The sequence below is a fragment of the Oncorhynchus mykiss genome, chromosome 22, assembly GCF_013265735.2.
Source record: "Oncorhynchus mykiss isolate Arlee chromosome 22, USDA_OmykA_1.1, whole genome shotgun sequence".
In the NCBI taxonomy this organism is placed as follows: Eukaryota; Metazoa; Chordata; class Actinopteri; order Salmoniformes; family Salmonidae; genus Oncorhynchus; species Oncorhynchus mykiss.
The window spans coordinates 52,236,302-52,256,212 of NC_048586.1; the positions used below are offsets into that span (position 1 = coordinate 52,236,302).

Below are 19,911 nucleotides of genomic sequence, written 5' to 3' on the forward strand. Positions count from 1 at the left end.
ATTAGAAAACCCTTTTGAAATTATGTTATGTGGCGTACAGCAGGTCAGCCACCAGGGGGAGACTCGTTGAGGCCTGGTGACAGACGGAGTATACATCACTAAGCGATGGCTCCATCTGCTGGACGTGCCAGGTCACGACGGGCTCTCCACCCAGGACTAATTGGGGCTGATTGGGAGCTGGTGAGTAATCCAGGGCTGATGGGGGAGTTGGTGAGTAATCCAGGGCTGATGGGGGAGTTGGTGAGTAATCCAGGGCTGATGGGGGAGTTGGTGAGTAATCCAGGGCTGATGGGGGAGTTGGTGAGTAATCAAGGGCTAATGGGGGAGTTGGTGAGCAATCAGCCCTTGATTACTCACCAGCTGTACAAGCCCCATAAAGCTGCCAGAAGGGCAACACAGGGAGGAAGTGAGGTGACTTCCATGTAGTTGGAGACGGTTACCCGAGCTAAGACGAGAGAGTTGAGTTTGCGTGCCCGACAGGATACAGCAAGACCTGGAGCCCAGAAGACGGTATCCCGGAGAGTCTCATATCATATCCTTTTCTTTTTGATATATTATTTAATAAACCCCCTTGGAAACCGAGCTAATCCTACTCTGTTCGTGTCTGATCAGTGTAAACATCTTCACCAAACCCCCTGGTCTGCCACAGTTAACACAGCTGAAAACTGTTGTACTGATTAAAGAAGCAATAAAACTGGCCATAAAATAAGACCAGTTGAGTATATGGAGCATCAGCATTTGTGGGTTCGATTACAGGCTGAAAATGGCCAGAAACAAAGTACTTTCTTCTGAAACTCATCTGTCTATTCTTGTTCTGAGAAATGAAGGCTATTCCATGCGAGAAATTGCCAAGAAACTGAAGATCTCGTACAACGCTGTGTACTACTCCCTTCACAGAACTGCGCAAACTGTCTCTAACTAGAATAGGAAGAGTAGTGGGAGGCCCCGGTGCACAACTGAGCAAGAGGACAAGTATATTAGTTTGTCTAGTTTAAGAAACAGACGCCTCACAAGTCCTCAACTGGCAGCTTCATTAAATAGTACCCGCAAAACACCAGTCTCAACAGGGAAGAGGCGACTCCAGTGTAATGACCTTCTAGGCAGGGTTGCAAAGACTGGCCAATAAAAAATAAAAGATTAAGATGGGCAAAATAACACAGACACTGGACAGAGGAACCCTGCCTAGAAGGCCATTATACTGGAGTCTCCTCTTCACTGTTGACGTTGAGACTGGACAGAGGAACTCTGCCTAGAAGGCGATTATACTGGAGTGGCCTCTTCACTGTTGACGTTGAGACTGGACAGAGGAACTCTGCCTAGAAGGCGATTATACTGGAGTCTCCTCTTCACTGTTGACGTTGAGACTGGACAGAGGAACTCTGCCTAGAAGGCCAGCATCCCGGAGTCGCCTCTTCACTGTTAACGTTGAGACTGGACAGAGGAACCCTGCCTAGAAGGCCATTATACTGGAGTGGCCTCTTCACTGTTGACGTTGAGACTGGACAGAGGAACCCTGCCTAGAAGGCCATTATACTGGAGTGGCCTCTTCACTGTTGACGTTGAGACTGGACAGAGGAACCCTGCCTAGAAGGCCATTATACTGGAGTGGCCTCTTCACTGTTGACGTTGAGACTGGACAGAGGAACCCTGCCTAGAAGGCCATTATACTGGAGTCTCCTCTTCACTGTTGAGACTGGTGTGTGTATGGGCTGTATCTATGTTAGTCTAATATACTTTTGTACCAGTCAAAAGTTTAGACATACCTACTCATTCCAGTGTTTTCCTTTACTTTTACTATTTTATACATTGTAGAATAATAGTGAAGACATCAAAACTATGAAATAACACAAATGGAATTATGTAGTAACCAAAAAAAGTGTTCAACAAATCAAAATATATTTTATATTTGAGATTTTTCAAAGTAGCCACCCTCTGCCTTGACAGCTTTCCAATGGAAGAGGTTTGGAACCACCAAGACTCTTCCTAGAGCTGGCCGCCCGGCCAAACTGAGCAATCGAGGAGGGCCTTGGTAGGGGAAGTGACCAAGAACCCAATGGTCACTCTGAAAGAGCTCCGGAGTTTCTCTGTGCAGATGGGAGAACCTTCCAGAAGGATACCATCTCTGCAGCACTCCACCAACCAGGCCCTTATGGTAGTGGCCAGATGGAAGCCACTCCTCAGTAAAAGGCACATGACAGCCCACTTGGAGTTTGCCAAAAGGCACCTAAAGGACTCAGACCATGAGAAACAAGATTAGTCTCTGGTCTGATGAAACCTTGATTGAAGTCTTTGGCCTGAATGCCAAGCTTCACGTCTGGAGGAAACCTGGTACCATCTCTCGAAGTACAGTGAGATCCTTGATGAAAACCTGCTCCAAAGCACTCAGGACCTCAGACTGGGGCAAAGGTTCACCTTTCAACAGGACAACAACCCTAAGCACACAGCCAAGACAACGCAGGAGTGGCTTCGGGACAAGTCTCTGAATGTCCTCGAGTGGCTCAGCCAGAGCCCGGACTTGAACCCGATCGAACATCTCTGGAGAGACCTGAACAGAGAGGATCTGCAGAGAAGAATGGGAGAAACTCCCCAAATACATGTGAGCCAAGCTTGTAGCGTCATACTCAAGACTGTAACCGCTGCCAAAGGGTCTGAATACTTATGGCTTTGTGATATTTCATTTTCTGTATTTTTATGAATTAGCAGACATTGTTTTTGCTTTGTCATTATTGGGTATTGTGTAGATTGATGAGGATTTTTTTATGTAATACATTTTAGAATAAGGCTGTAATGTAAGAAAATGTGGAAAAAGTCAAGGGTCTAACTACTTTCCGAAGGCCCTGTACAAAAGTATGTGGACACCCGTTCAAGTTAGTGGATTTCAGCCACACCCATTGATAACAGGTGGATAAAACCGAGCACACAGCCATGCAATCTCCATAGACAAACATTGGCAGTAGAATGACCTTACTGAAGAGCTCAGTGACTTTCAACGTGGCACCATGATATGATGCCACCTTTACAACAAGTCAGTTGTTCGAATTTCTGACCTGCTAGAGCTGCCCCGGTCAACCGTAAGTGTCCGATGGACAAAACTGGATTTGGTAGATGCCAGGAGAAAGCTACCTGCCCGAATTCATTGTGCCAATGGTAAAGTTTGGTGGAGGAGGAATAATGGTCTGAATAATGGTCTGGGGCTGTTTCATGGTTCGGGCTAGGCCCCTTAGTTCCAGTGACGGGAAATCTTAACTCTATAGCATACAATGACATGCGAGACGATTCAGTGCTTCCAATTTTGTGGCAACAGTTTGGGGAAGTCCCTTTCCTGTTTCAGCATGACAATGCCCCCGTGCACAAAGCAAGGGCCATACAGAAATGGTGTCGAGATTGGTGTGGAAGAACTTGACTGGCCTGCACAGAGCCCTGACCTCAACCCCATCGAACACCTTTGGGATGAATTGGATCGCCGACTATGAGCCAGGCCAAAACGCCCAACAACACCAATGCTCTTATGGCAGCAAAGGGGGGACCAACTCCATATTAATGCCCTTGATTTTGGAATGAGATGTTCAACAAGCAGATACTTTTGGTCACGTGGTGTATCATATTCATAAGATATTTGACATCTCTCACCTTCCTCTCAGTTGGATGGCTTCATCAAACCTCTTTTCATTCATGGCCTTCTGAACCTCTTTAGTCTACAGGCAAGACACACATCATATAATCATACGATCGTCAGAATTCGATTTGTGCAAATCCCTCTCATTACCCTCCCTCAAACAGTAAGACTGTAATGCTCTGTTGCAGAGTATGAGAGAAGAACTGTGAAAGAGATTAGATTTACAGACATGGACCAAAAATATTCAGGACTGTTTATTGTTAGGATAATTTGTCAGTGGTTCGTCACTTCTGAAACAGGAAGATACCTCACCATCTGTACACACTCCACAAGAGGCAGGCGGACAGCCTGGTTTCCTGACAGGCCGATGACACAGGCTGGGGTCTCTGGAGTGGCCTCTAACAGAGCGACGACAGCCTCCACTCCCACCTTACTGCTCTGTGGAATTACAACAGGACAGGACTTAACAAGATGGTGCTGCCGAGTACGGGGCACAGGGGAGGTCCGTAGGCCTTTGGACTCAGAGATTTTTTGGAACACCTATAACTGCCATTTCCTGCAATCTAGAGCCTGAAATGATAAAAAATAATATACAAAATAAAATAGTATTTCATTTCCTATTTTAAATAACATAGTTGCGCAGCCAGTCCACAAGCTGGTTCAGCGCCACTCTTACATTCTGAACCTTGCATTCACTACGACACCCTCTGACAAACTGCAGCTTCAATATACCCAATCTAAACCGAACAGCCCACTACTCCAACATGAACGGAACACCCCACTACAATCTGAACCGAACACCCCACTACTCCAACATGAACGGAACACCCCACTACTCCAATCTAAACCGAACACCCCACTACTCCAACATGAACGGAACATCCCACTACTCCAACATGAACGGAACACCCCACTACACCAATCTAAACCGAACAGCCCACTACTCCAATCTAAACCGAACAGCCCACTACTCCAATCTAAACGGAACAGCCCACTACTCCAATCTAAACCGAACAGCCCACTACTCCAATCTAAACCGAACAGCACACTACTCCAATCTAAACCGAACAGCACACTACTCCAATCTAAACCGAACAGCACACTACTCCAATCTGAACCGAACAGCACACTACTCCAATCTAAACCGAACAGCACACTACTCCAATCTAAACGTAACAGCCCACTACCCCAATCTAAACGTAACAGCCCACTACTCCAATCTAAACCGAACAGCACACTACTCCAATCTAAACCGAACAGCACACTACTCCAATCTAAACCGAACAGCACACTACTCCACACTACTCCACTACGTCCAGTACAGTAGGGGAGTCCAGTACAGTAGGGGAGTCCAGTACAGTAGGGGAGTCCAGTACAGTAGGGGTGTCCAGTACAGTAGGAGAGTCCAGTACAGTAGGAGAGTCCAGTACAGTAGGAGAGTCCAGTACAGTAGGGGAGTCCAGTACAGTAGGGGAGTCCAGTACAGTAGGGGAGTCCAGTACAGTAGGGGTGTCCAGTACAGTAGGGGTGTCCAGTACAGTAGGGGTGTCCAGTACAGTAGGAGAGTCCAGTACAGTAGGCGTGTCCAGTACAGTAGGCGTGTCCAGTACAGTAGGGGTGTCCAGTACAGTAGGGGAGTCCAGTACAGTAGGGGTGTCCAGTACAGTAGGAGAGTCCAGTACAGTAGGGGAGTCCAGTACAGTAGGGGAGTCCAGTACAGTAGGGGAGTCCAGTACAGTAGGGGAGTCCAGTACAGTAGGGGAGTCCAGTACAGTAGGGGAGTCCAGTACAGTAGGGGTGTCCAGTACAGTAGGGGTGTCCAGTACAGTAGGAGAGTCCAGTACAGTAGGCGTGTCCAGTACAGTAGGCGTGTCCAGTACAGTAGGCGTGTCCAGTACAGTAGGGGTGTCCAGTACAGTAGGGGCGTCCAGGGAGAGTATAACAAGTGTTAAGGAGCTGAACTCACCAGCACCCGGTCGAAGGCGGAGGGTGTTCCCCCTCGCTGTACATGACCTAGGACTGTCACCCGGGTGTCATAGCCCAGCCTCTTCTCTACCAGCTACAAAGAGACATGAGACAGGGAGAGACAGTCAGATAATAGACATGGAGACATGGAGAGAGGAGCAGTCAGCCAGTCAGTCAGTCAGAGAATAGACATGGAGGAGCAGCCAGCCAGTCAGTCAGTCAGAGAATAGACATGGAGAGAGGAGCAGTCAGCCAGTCAGTCAGGGAATAGACATGGAGAGAGGAGCAGTCAGCCAGGGAATAGACATGGAGAGAGGAGCAGTCAGCCAGGGAATAGACATGGAGAGAGGAGCAGTCAGCCAGTCAGTCAGTCAGAGAATAGACATGGAGAGAGGAGCAGTCAGCCAGTCAGTCAGGGAATAGACATGGAGAGAGGAGCAGTCAGCCAGGGAATAGACATGGAGAGAGGAGCAGTCAGTCAGGGAATAGACATGGAGAGAGGAGCAGTCAGCCAGGGAATAGACATGGAGAGAGGAGCAGTCAGCCAGGGAATAGACATGGAGAGAGGAGCAGTCAGCCAGTCAGTCAGGGAATAGACATGGAGAGAGGAGCAGTCAGCCAGTCAGTCAGGGAATAGACATGGAGAGAGGAGCAGTCAGCCTGGGAATAGACATGGAGAGAGGACCAGTCAGCCAGCCAACGAGTCAGCCAGGGAAGAGACATGGAGAGAGTAGCAGTCAGCCAGCCAGTCAGCCAGGGAAGAGACATGGAGAGAGGAGCAGTCAGCCAGTCAGGGAATAGACATGGAGAGAGGAGCAGTCACTCAGCCAGTCAGGGAATAGACATGGAGAGAGGAGCAGTCAGCCAGGGAATAGACAAGGAGAGAGGAGCAGTCAGCCAGTCAGAGAATAGACATGGAGAGGAGCAGTCAGCCAGCCAGTCAGAGAATAGACATGGAGAGAGGAGCAGTCAGTCAGTCAGGGAATAGACATGGAGAGAGCAGCAGTCAGCCAGTCAGTCAGCCAGGGAAGAGACATGGAGAGAGGAGCAGTTAGTCAGTCAGGGAATAGACATGGAGAGAGGAGCAGTCAGCCAGTCAGTCAGCCAGTCAGAGAATAGACATGGAGGAGCAGTCAGCCAGTCAGAGAATAGACATGGAGAGAGGAGCAGTCAGCCTGGGAATAGACATGGAGAAAGGACCAGTCAGCCAGCCAACGAGTCAGCCAGGGAAGAGACATGGAGAGAGGAGCAGTCAGCCAGCCAGTCAGCCAGGGAAGAGACATGGAGAGAGGAGCAGTCAGCCAGTCAGGGAATAGACATGGAGAGAGGAGCAGTCACTCAGCCAGTCAGGGAATAGACATGGAGAGAGGAGCAGTCAGCCAGGGAACAGACAAGGAGAGAGGAGCAGTCAGCCAGTCAGAGAATAGACATGGAGAGAGGAGCAGTCAGCCAGTCAGAGAATAGACATGGAGAGAGGAGCAGTCAGCCAGTCAGTCAGTCAGGGAATAGACATGGAGAGAGGAGCAGTCAGCCAGACAGTCAGAGAATAGACATGGAGAGAGGAGCAGTCAGTCAGTCAGGGAATAGACATGGAGAGAGGAGCAGTCAGCCAGCCAGTCAGAGAATAGACATGGAGAGAGGAGCAGTTAGTCAGTCAGGGAATAGACATGGAGAGAGGAGCAGTCAGCCAGTCAGAGAATAGACATGGAGAGAGGAGCAGTCAGCCAGCCAGTCAGAGAATAGACATGGAGAGAGGAGCAGTCAGTCAGTCAGGGAATAGACATGGAGAGAGGAGCAGTCAGCCAGTCAGTCAGCCAGTCAGAGAATAGACATGGAGAGAGGAGCAGTCAGCCAGCCAGTCAGAGAATAGACATGGAGAGAGGAGCAGTCAGTCAGTCAGGGAATAGACATGGAGAGAGGAGCAGTCAGCCAGTCAGTCAGCCAGTCAGAGAATAGACATGGAGAGAGGAGCAGTCAGCCAGTCAGAGAATAGACATGGAGAGAGGAGCAGTCAGCCAGTCAGAGAATAGACATGGAGAGAGGAGCAGTCAGCCAGCCAGTCAGAGAATAGACATGGAGAGAGGAGCTGTCAGTCAGTCAGGGAATAGACATGGAGAGAGGAGCAGTCAGCCAGGGAATAGACATGGAGAGAGGACCAGTCAGCCAGCCAACGAGTCAGCCAGGGAAGAGACATGGAGAGAGTAGCAGTCAGACAGCCAGTCAGCCAGGGAAGAGACATGGAGAGAGGAGCAGTCAGCCAGTCAGGGAATAGACATGGAGAGAGGAGCAGTCACTCAGCCAGTCAGGGAATAGACATGGAGAGAGGAGCAGTCAGCCAGGGAATAGACAAGGAGAGAGGAGCAGTCAGCCAGTCAGAGAATAGACATGGAGAGAAGAGCAGTCAGCCAGTCAGAGAATAGACATGGAGAGAGGAGCAGTCAGCCAGTCAGTCAGTCAGGGAATAGACATGGAGAGAGGAGCAGTCAGCCAGTCAGAGAATAGACATGGAGAGAGGAGCAGTCAGCCAGTCAGAGAATAGACATGGAGAGGAGCAGTCAGCCAGTCAGTCAGCCAGTCAGAGAATAGACATGGAGAGAGGAGCAGTCAGCCAGCCAGTCAGAGAATAGACATGGAGAGAGGAGCAGTCAGTCAGTCAGGGAATAGACATGGAGAGAGGAGCAGTCAGCCAGTCAGTCAGCCAGGGAAGAGACATGGAGAGAGGAGCAGTCAGCCAGTCAGGGAATAGACATGGAGAGAGGAGCAGCCAGTCAGTCAGTCAGGGAATAGACATGGAGAGAGGAGCAGTCAGCCAGTCAGAGAATAGACATGGAGAGAGGAGCAGTCAGCCAGTCAGAGAATAGACATGGAGAGGAGCAGTCAGCCAGTCAGAGAATAGACATGGAGAGAGGAGCAGTCAGCCAGCCAGTCAGAGAATAGACATGGAGAGAGGAGCAGTCAGCCAGTCAGAGAATAGACATGGAGAGAGGAGCAGTCAGCCAGTCAGATAATAGACATGGAGAGGAGCAGTCAGCCAGTCAGTCAGCCAGTCAGAGAATAGACATGGAGAGAGGAGCAGTCAGTCAGCCAGTCAGAGAATAGACATGGAGAGAGGAGCAGTCAGTCAGTCAGGGAATAGACATGGAGAGAGGAGCAGTCAGCCAGTCAGAGAATAGACATGGAGAGAGGAGCAGTCAGCCAGCCAGTCAGAGAATAGACATGGAGAGAGGAGCTGTCAGTCAGTCAGGGAATAGACATGGAGAGAGGAGCAGTCAGCCAGTCAGTCAGCCAGTCAGAGAATAGACATGGAGAGAGGAGCAGTCAGCCAGTCAGAGAATAGACATGGAGAGAGGAGCAGTCAGCCAGTCAGAGAATAGACATGGAGAGAGGAGCAGTCAGCCAGCCAGTCAGAGAATAGACATGGAGAGAGGAGCTGTCAGTCAGTCAGGGAATAGACATGGAGAGAGGAGCAGTCAGCCAGTCAGTCAGCCAGTCAGAGAATAGACATGGAGAGAGGAGCAGTCAGCCAGCCAGTCAGAGAATAGACATGGAGAGAGGAACAGTCAGTCAGTCAGGGAATAGACATGGAGAGAGGAGCAGTCAGCCAGTCAGAGAATAGACAAGGAGAGAGGAGCAGTCAGTCAGGGAATAGACATGGAGAAACGAGGTCAAGTCAGCAAAGGGAACACAGATGTTTATACAGTCATGGGATGCATCCTGTTCTCTTTATAGTGCACTACAAAGGGAACAGGGTGAAATTTGGGACGCATTGTCATGGTCCCACAAAGTATAAGAAGTCACTATGTGATTAATACTGATGCAGTTTATCAGGCTTTCATACAAAGACAGAGGCACACGGAATGAGCTGCTTAAAGACGTACATCCTTGACGTAGCTTGAAGAGATCGGTTCACCAGCTCTGTTGATGGCCCCTTCAGCGATGATTACTATGTTCAGCCTGGAGCCCTTACTGCGACTCTGCACACAAACACATCACACACACACACACACACATACTACTATATTACTGACACTCTGCACACACACTACACCAGTGTCTTTCAGTGTATTTGGCTCTTCAGAACAGAATGCAAAAGAACAGAACAGAATAGAGAACAGAATGAAACAGAATATAGAACATAATATAGAACATAATATAGAACAGAATATAGAACATAATATAGAACATAATATAGAACATAATATAACAAAGAACAGAATGTAATAGAACTGAATATAGAACAGAATATAGAATATAATAGAACAGAATATAATAGAACAGAATATAGAATATAATAGAACAGAATATAATAGAACAGAATATAGAATATAATAGAACAGTTTGTCAGTTTGTTATATCTTGAGTACTTCTCCTGTCCTATTCGGTGTCCTGTGTGAATCTAAGTGTGCGTTCTCTAATTCTCTCCTTCTCTCTTTCTCTCTTTCTTCCTCTCTCTCTCCTTGCTGTCCCCAGTCCACCTGGCCGTGCTGCTGCTCCAGTTTCAACTGTTCTGCCTTATTATTATTCGACCATGCTGGTCATTTATGAACATTTGAACATCTTGGCCATGTTCTGTTATAATCTCCACCCGGCACAGCCAGAAGAGGACTGGCCACCCCACATATGCTCTCTCTAATTCTCTCTTTCTTTCTCTCTCTCGGAGGACCTCAGCCCTAGGACCATGCCCCAGGAATACCTGACATGATGACTCCTTGCTGTCCCCAGTCCACCTGGCCGTGCTGCTGCTCCAGTTTCAACTGTTCTGCCTTATTATTATTCGACCATGCTGGTCATTTATGAACATTTGAACATCTTGGCCATGTTCTGTTATAATCTCCACCCGGCACAGCCAGAAGAGCCACCCCACATAGCCTGGTTCCTCTCTAGGTTTCTTCCTAGGTTTTGGCCTTTCTAGGGAGTTTTTCCTAGCCACCGTGCTTCTACACCTGCATTGCTTGCTATTTTGGGTTTTAGGCTGGGTTTCTGTACAGCACTTTGAGATATCAGCTGATGTACGAAGGGCTATATAAATAAATTTGATTTGATTTAAATATAATAGAACAGAATATAGAATATAATAGAACAGAATATAGAATATAATAGAACAGAATATAACAGAACAGAATATAGAATATAATAGAACAGAATATAGAATATAATAGAACAGAATATAATAGAACAGAATATAGAATATAATAGAACAGAATATAATAGAACAGAATATAATAGAACAGAATATAGAATATAATAGAACAGAATATAACAGAACAGAATATAATAGAACAGAATATAATAGAACAGAATATAATAGAACAGAATATAGAATATAATAGAACAGAATATAACAGAACAGAATATAATAGAACAGAATATAGAATATAATATAACAGAATATAGAATATAATAGAACAGAATATAATAGAACAGAATATAGAATATAATAGAACAGAATATAACAGAACAGAATATAGAATATAATAGAACAGAATATAATAGAACAGAATATAATAGAACAGAATATAATAGAACAGAATATAGAATATAATAGAACAGAATATAACAGAACAGAATATAGAATATAATAGAACAGAATATAATAGAACAGAATATAGAATATAATAGAACAGAATATAATAGAACAGAATATAACAGAACAGAATATAGAATATAATAGAACAGAATATAATAGAACAGAATATAGAATATAATAGAACAGAATATAATAGAACAGAATATAACAGAACAGAATATAGAATATAATAGAACAGAATATAATAGAACAGAATATAATAGAACAGAATATAGAATATAATAGAACAGAATATAATAGAACAGAATATAGAATATAATAGAACAGAATATAATAGAACAGAATATAATAGAACAGAATATAATATAACAGAATATAGAATATAATAGAACAGAATATAATAGAACAGAATATAATATAACAGAATATAGAATATAATAGAACAGAATATAATAGAACAGAATATAGAATATAATAGAACAGAATATAATAGAACAGAATATAGAATATAATAGAACAGAATATAATAGAACAGAATATAATATAACAGAATATAGAATATAATATAACAGAACAGAATATAATAGAACAGAATATAATAGAACAGAATATAGAATATAATAGAACAGAATATAATAGAACAGAATATAGAATATAATAGAACAGAATATAGAATATAATAGAACAGAATATAGAATATAATAGAACAGAATATAGAATATAATAGAACAGAATATAGAATATAATAGAACAGAATATAATAGAACAGAATATAATAGAACAGAATATAGAATATAATAGAACAGAATATAATAGAACAGAATATAGAATATAATAGAACAGAATATAATAGAACAGAATATAGAATATAATAGAACAGAATATAATAGAACAGAATATAGAATATAATAGAACAGAATATAATAGAACAGAATATAGAATATAATAGAACAGAATATAATAGAACAGAATATAGAATATAATAGAACAGAATATAGAATATAATAGAACAGAATATAGAATATAATAGAACAGAATATAATAGAACAGAATATAGAATATAATAGAACAGAATATAGAATATAATAGAACAGAATATAGAATATAATAGAACAGAATATAGAATATAATAGAACAGAATATAGAATATAATAGAACAGAATATAGAATATAATAGAACAGAATATAATAGAACAGAATATAGAATATAATAGAACAGAATATAATAGAACAGAATATAATAGAACAGAATATAGAATATAATAGAACAGAATATAACAGAACAGAATATAACAGAACAGAATATAGAATATAATAGAACAGAATATAATAGAACAGAATATAGAATATAATAGAACAGAATATAGAATATAATAGAACAGAATATAATAGAACAGAATATAATAGAACAGAATATAATAGAACAGAATATAGAATATAATAGAACAGAATATAATAGAACAGAATATAGAATATAATAGAACAGAATATAACAGAACAGAATATAGAATATAATAGAACAGAATATAATAGAACAGAATATAGAATATAATAGAACAGAATATAGAATATAATAGAACAGAATATAACAGAACAGAATATAATAGAACAGAATATAATAGAACAGAATATAGAATATAATAGAACAGAATATAATAGAACAGAATATAGAATATAATAGAACAGAATATAATAGAACAGAATATAGACTATAATATAACAGAATATAGAATATAATAGAACAGAATACAACAGAACAGAATATAGAATATAATAGAACAGAATATAGAATATAATAGAACAGAATATAACAGAACAGAATATAGAATATAATAGAACAGAATATAGAATATAATAGAACAGAATATAACAGAACAGAATATAATAGAACAGAATATAATAGAACAGAATATAATATAACAGAATATAGACTATAATATAACAGAATATAGAATATAATAGAACAGAATATAACAGAACAGAATATAGAATATAATAGAACAGAATATAGAATATAATAGAACAGAATATAACAGAACAGAATATAGAATATAATAGAACAGAATATAGACTATAATATAACAGAATATAACAGAACAGAATATAGAATATAATAGAACAGAATATAGAATATAATAGAACAGAATATAACAGAACAGAATATAATAGAACAGAATATAATAGAACAGAATATAATATAACAGAATATAGAATATAATAGAACAGAATATAATAGAACAGAATATAGAATATAATAGAACAGAATATAGAATATAATAGAACAGAATATAATAGAACAGAATATAGAATATAATAGAACAGAATATAACAGAACAGAATATAGAATATAATAGAACAGAATATAATAGAACAGAATATAGAATATAATAGAACAGAATATAGAATATAATAGAACAGAATATAACAGAACAGAATATAATAGAACAGAATATAATAGAACAGAATATAGAATATAATAGAACAGAATATAATAGAACAGAATATAGAATATAATAGAACAGAATATAATAGAACAGAATATAATAGAACAGAATATAGAATATAATAGAACAGAATATAGACTATAATATAACAGAATATAGAATATAATAGAACAGAATATAATAGAACAGAATATAATAGAACAGAATATAGAATATAATAGAACAGAATATAATAGAACAGAATATAGACTATAATATAACAGAATATAGAATATAATAGAACAGAATATAACAGAACAGAATATAGAATATAATAGAACAGAATATAATAGAACAGAATATAATATAACATAATATAGAATATAATAGAACAGAATATAATAGAACAGAATATAGAATATAATAGAACAGAATATAATAGAACAGAATATAGAATATAATAGAACAGAATATAACAGAACAGAATATAGAATATAATAGAACAGAATATAATATAACAGAATATAGAATATAATAGAACAGAATATAATAGAACAGAATATAGAATATAATAGAACAGAATATAATAGAACAGAATATAGAATATAATAGAACAGAATATAGAATATAATAGAACAGAATATAGAATATAATAGAACAGAATATAATAGAACAGAATATAGAATATAATAGAACAGAATATAATAGAACAGAATATAGAATATAATAGAACAGAATATAATATAATAGAACAGAATATAATATAACAGAATATAGAATATAATAGAACAGAATATAATAGAACAGAATATAGAATATAATAGAACAGAATATAACAGAACAGAATATAGAATATAATAGAACAGAATATAATAGAACAGAATATAGAATATAATAGAACAGAATATAATAGAACAGAATATAATAGAACAGAATATAATAGAACAGAATATAGAATATAATAGAACAGAATATAATAGAACAGAATATAGAATATAATATAACAGAATATAACAGAACAGAATATAGAATATAATATAACAGAATATAATAGAACAGAATATAGAATATAATAGAACAGAATATAATAGAACAGAATATAATATAACAGAATATAGAATATAATATAACAGAATATAATAGAACAGAATATAGAATATAATAGAACAGAATATAACAGAACAGAATATAGAATATAACAGAACAGAATATAACAGAACAGAATATAATAGAGCAGAACAAAACAGAACATAGAATATAACACAATATAGAACAGAGCAAAGCAGAACTAAATATAGAATAGAACAGAGCATAGAACAGAGCAGAATAGAACAGAATATAATCTAGAACAGAACACATAACAGACTTTAGAACAGAACAGAGAATATAACAGGATATAGAATAAAACAAAACAAGACATAGAATAGAACAACTTTGTTGTGATTCCAGCCTCGTGTCTTCTTGAGTATGACGCTACAAGCTTGGCACACCTGTATTTGGGGATTTTCTCCGATTCTTCTCTGCAGATCCTCTCAAGCTCTGTCAGGTTGGATGGGGAGTGTTTCTGCACAGCTATTTTCAGGTCTCTCCAGAGATGTTAGATCGGATTCAAGTCCGGGCTGTGGCTGGGCCACTGAAGGACATTCAGAGACTTGTCCCGAAGCCATTCCTGCGTTGTCTTGGCTGTGTGCTTAGGGTCGTTGTCCTGCCGCTGAAAAACATTCCCACAACATGCTGCTGCCACCACCATGCTTCACTGTAGAGATGGTGCCAGGTTTCCTCCAGACGTGACGCTTGGCATTCAGGCCAAAGAGTTCAATCTTGGTTTCATCAGACCAGAGAATCTTGTTCCTCACTAGAGTCCTTTAAGTGCCTTTTGGAAACTCCAAGCAGGCTGTCATGTGCATTTTACTTCACCTGATTGGTAAAGTGCTGCAGATATAGTCCTTCTGGAAGGTTCTCCCATCTCCACAGAGGAACTCTGAAGCTCTGTCAGCGTGACCATAGGCTTCTTGGTCACCTCCCTGACAAAGGTCCTTCTCCCCCGATTGCCCAGTTTGGCCGAGCAGACAGCTTGAGGAAGAGTCTTGGTGGTTCCAAACTTATTCCATTTAAGAATGATGGAGGCCACTGTGTTCTTGGGGACCTTCAATGCTGCAGAAATATTTTGATACCCTTCCCCAGATCTGTGCCTTGACACAATCCTGTCTCGGAGCTCTACGGACAATTCCTTCGACCTCATGGCTTGGTTTTTACTCTGACATGTCAACTGTGGGACCTTATATAGACAAGTGTGTGCCTTTCCAAATCATGTCCAATCAACTTATTCTAAAATTGAATTTACAATTATAATAAATAAGGCTTTAACATTACAAAATGTGAAAAAAGTCAAGGGGTCTGAATATTTTCCGAATGCACTGTATAACAGAAGATCAAATCAAATGTATTTATATAGCCCTTCGTACATCAGCTGATATCTCAAAGTGCTGTACAGAAACTCAGCCTAAAACCCCCAAACAGCAAGCAATGCAGGTGTAGAAGAGGCTAGAACATATGCTGAACAGAAATATAAATGCAACATGCAGCACTGAGAATGCACACGTGAAGGTGGTAAATGAGCTTTTAGTGGCGTCAGACTGAGGCTCTGCATCTGTCCTCGTGCTCCTAGACCTTAATGCTGCTTTTGATACCATCGATCACCACATTATTTTGGAGAGATTGGAAACCCAATTTGGTCTGTCCTCCCTGCTGCTTTGTTTTTTGTTACCTTTTTCCCCCTTTTTAGTGAAATGGGTTACTGAGATGCAGTACCTCAGAACACGGCAGGCCCCTTAGTGCTGCTTTGGACAACATCAACCACCACATTCTTCTGGAGAGAGTGGAAAACCTAATTGGTCTACACGGACAAGTTCTGGCCTGGTTTAGATGGCAACAGTCAGAAAGATATTAGTTAGTCTCTGTGGATGGTTTGTCTTCTGACAAATCAATGGTAAGTTTCGGTGTTCCTCAAGTTTCCATTTTAGGACCACTATTGTTTTCACTATATATTCTACCTCTTTGCGATGTCATTCGTAAACACAATGTCACTGCTATGCAGACGACACACAGCTATGCATTTCGATGAAGAAGTGGTGAATCCCCAAAACTCTGGACCCTGACCTCTCTTTTGACAAACACATCAAGAATATTTAAAGGGCAGCTTTTTCCAACTTCGTAAAATTGCAAAAACCAGAACTTTTCTGTAAAACAATTATGCAGAAAAGCTTATCCATGCTTTTGTCACTTCTAGGTTAGACTACCCGGATAAAGCACTAAATAAACTTCAGTTAGTGCAAAATACGGCTGCTAGAATCTTGACTAGAACCAAAAAATTGGATCATATTACTCCAGTGCTAGCCTCTCTACACTGGCTTCCTGTCAAAGCAAGGGCTGATTTCAAGGTTTTACTGCTAACCTACAAAGCATTACATGGGCTTGCTCCGACCTGTTTCTCCAATTTGGTCCTGCCGTACATACCTGCACGTACGCTACGGTCACAAGACGCAGGCCTCCTAATTGTCCCTAGAATTTCTAAGCAAACAGCTGGAGGCAGGGCTTTCTCCTATAGAGCTCCATTTTTATGGAATGGTCTGCCTACCCATGTGAGAGATGCACTCGGGCCCAACCTTTAAGTCTCTATTGAAGACTCATCTCTTCAGTAGGTCCTATGATTGAGTGTAGTCTGGCCCAGGGGTGTGAAGGTGAATGGCAAGGCACTGGAGTAACTAACCACTCTTGATGAGTCTGCCTGGCCGGTTCCCCTCTCTCCACTGGGATTCTCTGCCTCTGACCCTATTACAGGGGCTGAGTCACTGGCTTACTAGTGCTCTTCCATGCCGTCCCTAGGAGGGGGGCATCACTTGAGTGGGTTGAGTCACAGACGTGATCTTCCTGTCCAGTTTTGCGCCCACTCGGGCTCCTGCGGTGGAGATCTCCCTGGGCTAAACTCAGCCTTGTCTCAGGGTAGTCAGATGGTGGTCTGTTGATATCCATCTAGTGGTGTTGGGACTATACTCAGCCTTGTCTCAGGGTAGTCAGATGGTGGTCTGTTGATATCCATCTAGTGGTGTTGGGACTATACTCAGCCTTGTCTCAGGGTAGTCAGATGGTGGTCTGTTGATATCCGTCTAGTGGTGTGGGGACTATACTCAGCCTTGTCTCAGGGTAGTCAGATGGTGGTCTGTTGATATCCATCTAGTGGTGTTGGGACTATACTCAGCCTTGTCTCAGGGTAGTCAGATGGTGGTCTGTTGATATCCATCTAGTGGTGTTGGGACTATACTCAGCCTTGTCTCAGGGTAGTCAGATGGTGGTCTGTTGATATCCATCTAGTGGTGTTGGGACTATACTCAGCCTTGTCTCAGGGTAGTCAGATGGTGGTCTGTTGATATCCATCTAGTGGTGTTGGGACTATACTCAGCCTTGTCTCAGGGTAGTCAGATGGTGGTCTGTTGATATCCATCTAGTGGTGTGGGGACTATACTCAGCCTTGTCTCAGGGTAGTCAGATGGTGGTCTGTTGATATCCATCTAGTGGTGTTGGGACTATACTCAGCCTTGTCTCAGGGTAGTCAGATGGTGGTCTGTTGATATCCAGCTAGTGGTGTGGGTACTGTGCTTTGGAAAAGTGGGTGGGGTTATATCCTGCCTGGTTGGCCTGGGCCACAGTGTCCACCCCCCCCCGTCTCAGCCTCCAGTATCTATGCTGCAATAGTCTATGTGCCGGGGGGCTGGGGTCAGTCTGTCCTATCTGGTGCAATTATGTCGTCTTATCTGGTGTCCTGTGTAAACTTAAATGTGTTCCCTCTCTCTCTCTCTCGACCTCTGAATGCTCAGCTATGAAAAGCCAACTGACATTTACTCCTGAGGTGCTGATCTGTTGCACCCTCTACAACCACTGTGATTATTATTTGACCCTGTTGGTCATCTATGAACGTTTGAACATCTTGAAGAACGATATGGCTTTGATGGCCATGTACCCTTATAATCTCTACCGGCACAGCCAGAAGAGGACTGGCCACCCCTCAGAGCCTGGTTCCTCTCTAGGTTTCTTCCTAGGTTCCTGCCTTTCTAGGGAGTTTTTCCTAGCCACCGTGCTTCTACATCTGCATTGGTTGCTGTTTTAGGCTGGGATTCTGTATATCACTTTGTGACATGATGTTAAAAAGGCAGTATAAATACATTTGATTGATGTAATAAGTGTTGGTCCCATGTTTCATGATCTGAAAAAGAAAATCCAAGACATTTTGAGGGGTATTTCTGTCTGTAATATAGCCCCTTTGTGGGAAAAAACTCATTCCGATTGGCTGGGCCTGGCTCACCAATGGCTACGCCCCTGCCCAGTCATGTGAAATCCATAGATTAGGGTCTAATGAATTTATTTCAAATGACCGATTTTCTGATATGAACTGTAACTGAGTAAAATCTTAGAAATTGTTGCATTTCAATTTTTGTTCCATGTAGAATAGAATAAAATAGAACAGAACAGGATAGAACAGGATAGAATAAAATAGAAAAGGATAGAACAGTATAGAATAAAATAGAACAGGATAGAACAGTATAGAATAAAAAAGAACAGTATAGAATAAAATAGAACAGTATAGAAAAAAATAGAACAGGATAGAACAGTATAGAATAGAAAAGGATAGAACAGTATAGAATAAAATAGAACAGGATAGAATAAAATAGAAAAGGAGAGAACAGTATAGAATAAAATAGAACAGAATAGGATAGAACAGGATAGAATAAAATAGAACAGGATAGAACAGTATAGAATAAAATAGAACAGGATAGAACAGTATAGAATAAAATAGAACAGGATAGAACAGAACAGAATAGAAAAGGATAGAACAGTATAGAATAAAATAGAACAGGATAGAATAAAATAGAAAAGGAGAGAACAGTATAGAATAAAATAGAACAGAATAGGATAGAACAGGATAGAATAAAATAGAACAGGATAGAACAGTATAGAATAAAATAGAACAGGATAGAACAGTATAGAATAAAATAGAACAGGATAGAACAGTATAGAATAAAAAAGAACAGTAAAGAATAAAATAGAACAGTATAGAAAAAAATAGAACAGGATAGAATAAAATAGAAAAGGAGAGAACAGTATAGAATAAAATAGAACAGTATAGAATAAAATAGAACAGAATAGAATAGTATAGAATAAAATAGAACAGGATAGAACAGTATAGAATAAAATAGAACAGTATAGAATAAAATAGAACAGGATAGAATAAAATAGAACAGGATAGAACAGAACAGAATAGAAAAGGATAGAACAGTATAGAATAAAATAGAACAGGATAGAATAAAATAGAAAAGGAGAGAACA

General features: G+C 40.7%; 1 protein-coding gene across 3 annotated transcripts in view; it reads right to left on the reverse strand.

The window, feature by feature from the left end:
- pfkla (phosphofructokinase, liver a) overlaps positions 1-19,911 on the reverse strand; it is a 69,484-nt gene that overhangs the window by 13,493 nt on the left and 36,080 nt on the right. For all 3 annotated transcript variants that reach the window (XM_036959536.1, XM_036959534.1, XM_036959537.1), the window contains 4 exons: positions 9,460-9,555; positions 5,583-5,675; positions 3,929-4,054; positions 3,631-3,695 (listed from right to left, as the gene is read on the reverse strand). In XM_036959536.1, the coding sequence (XP_036815431.1) occupies positions 3,631-3,695; positions 3,929-4,054; positions 5,583-5,675; positions 9,460-9,555 (380 nt within the window). The remainder of the gene's footprint in view (positions 1-3,630; positions 3,696-3,928; positions 4,055-5,582; positions 5,676-9,459; positions 9,556-19,911) is intronic.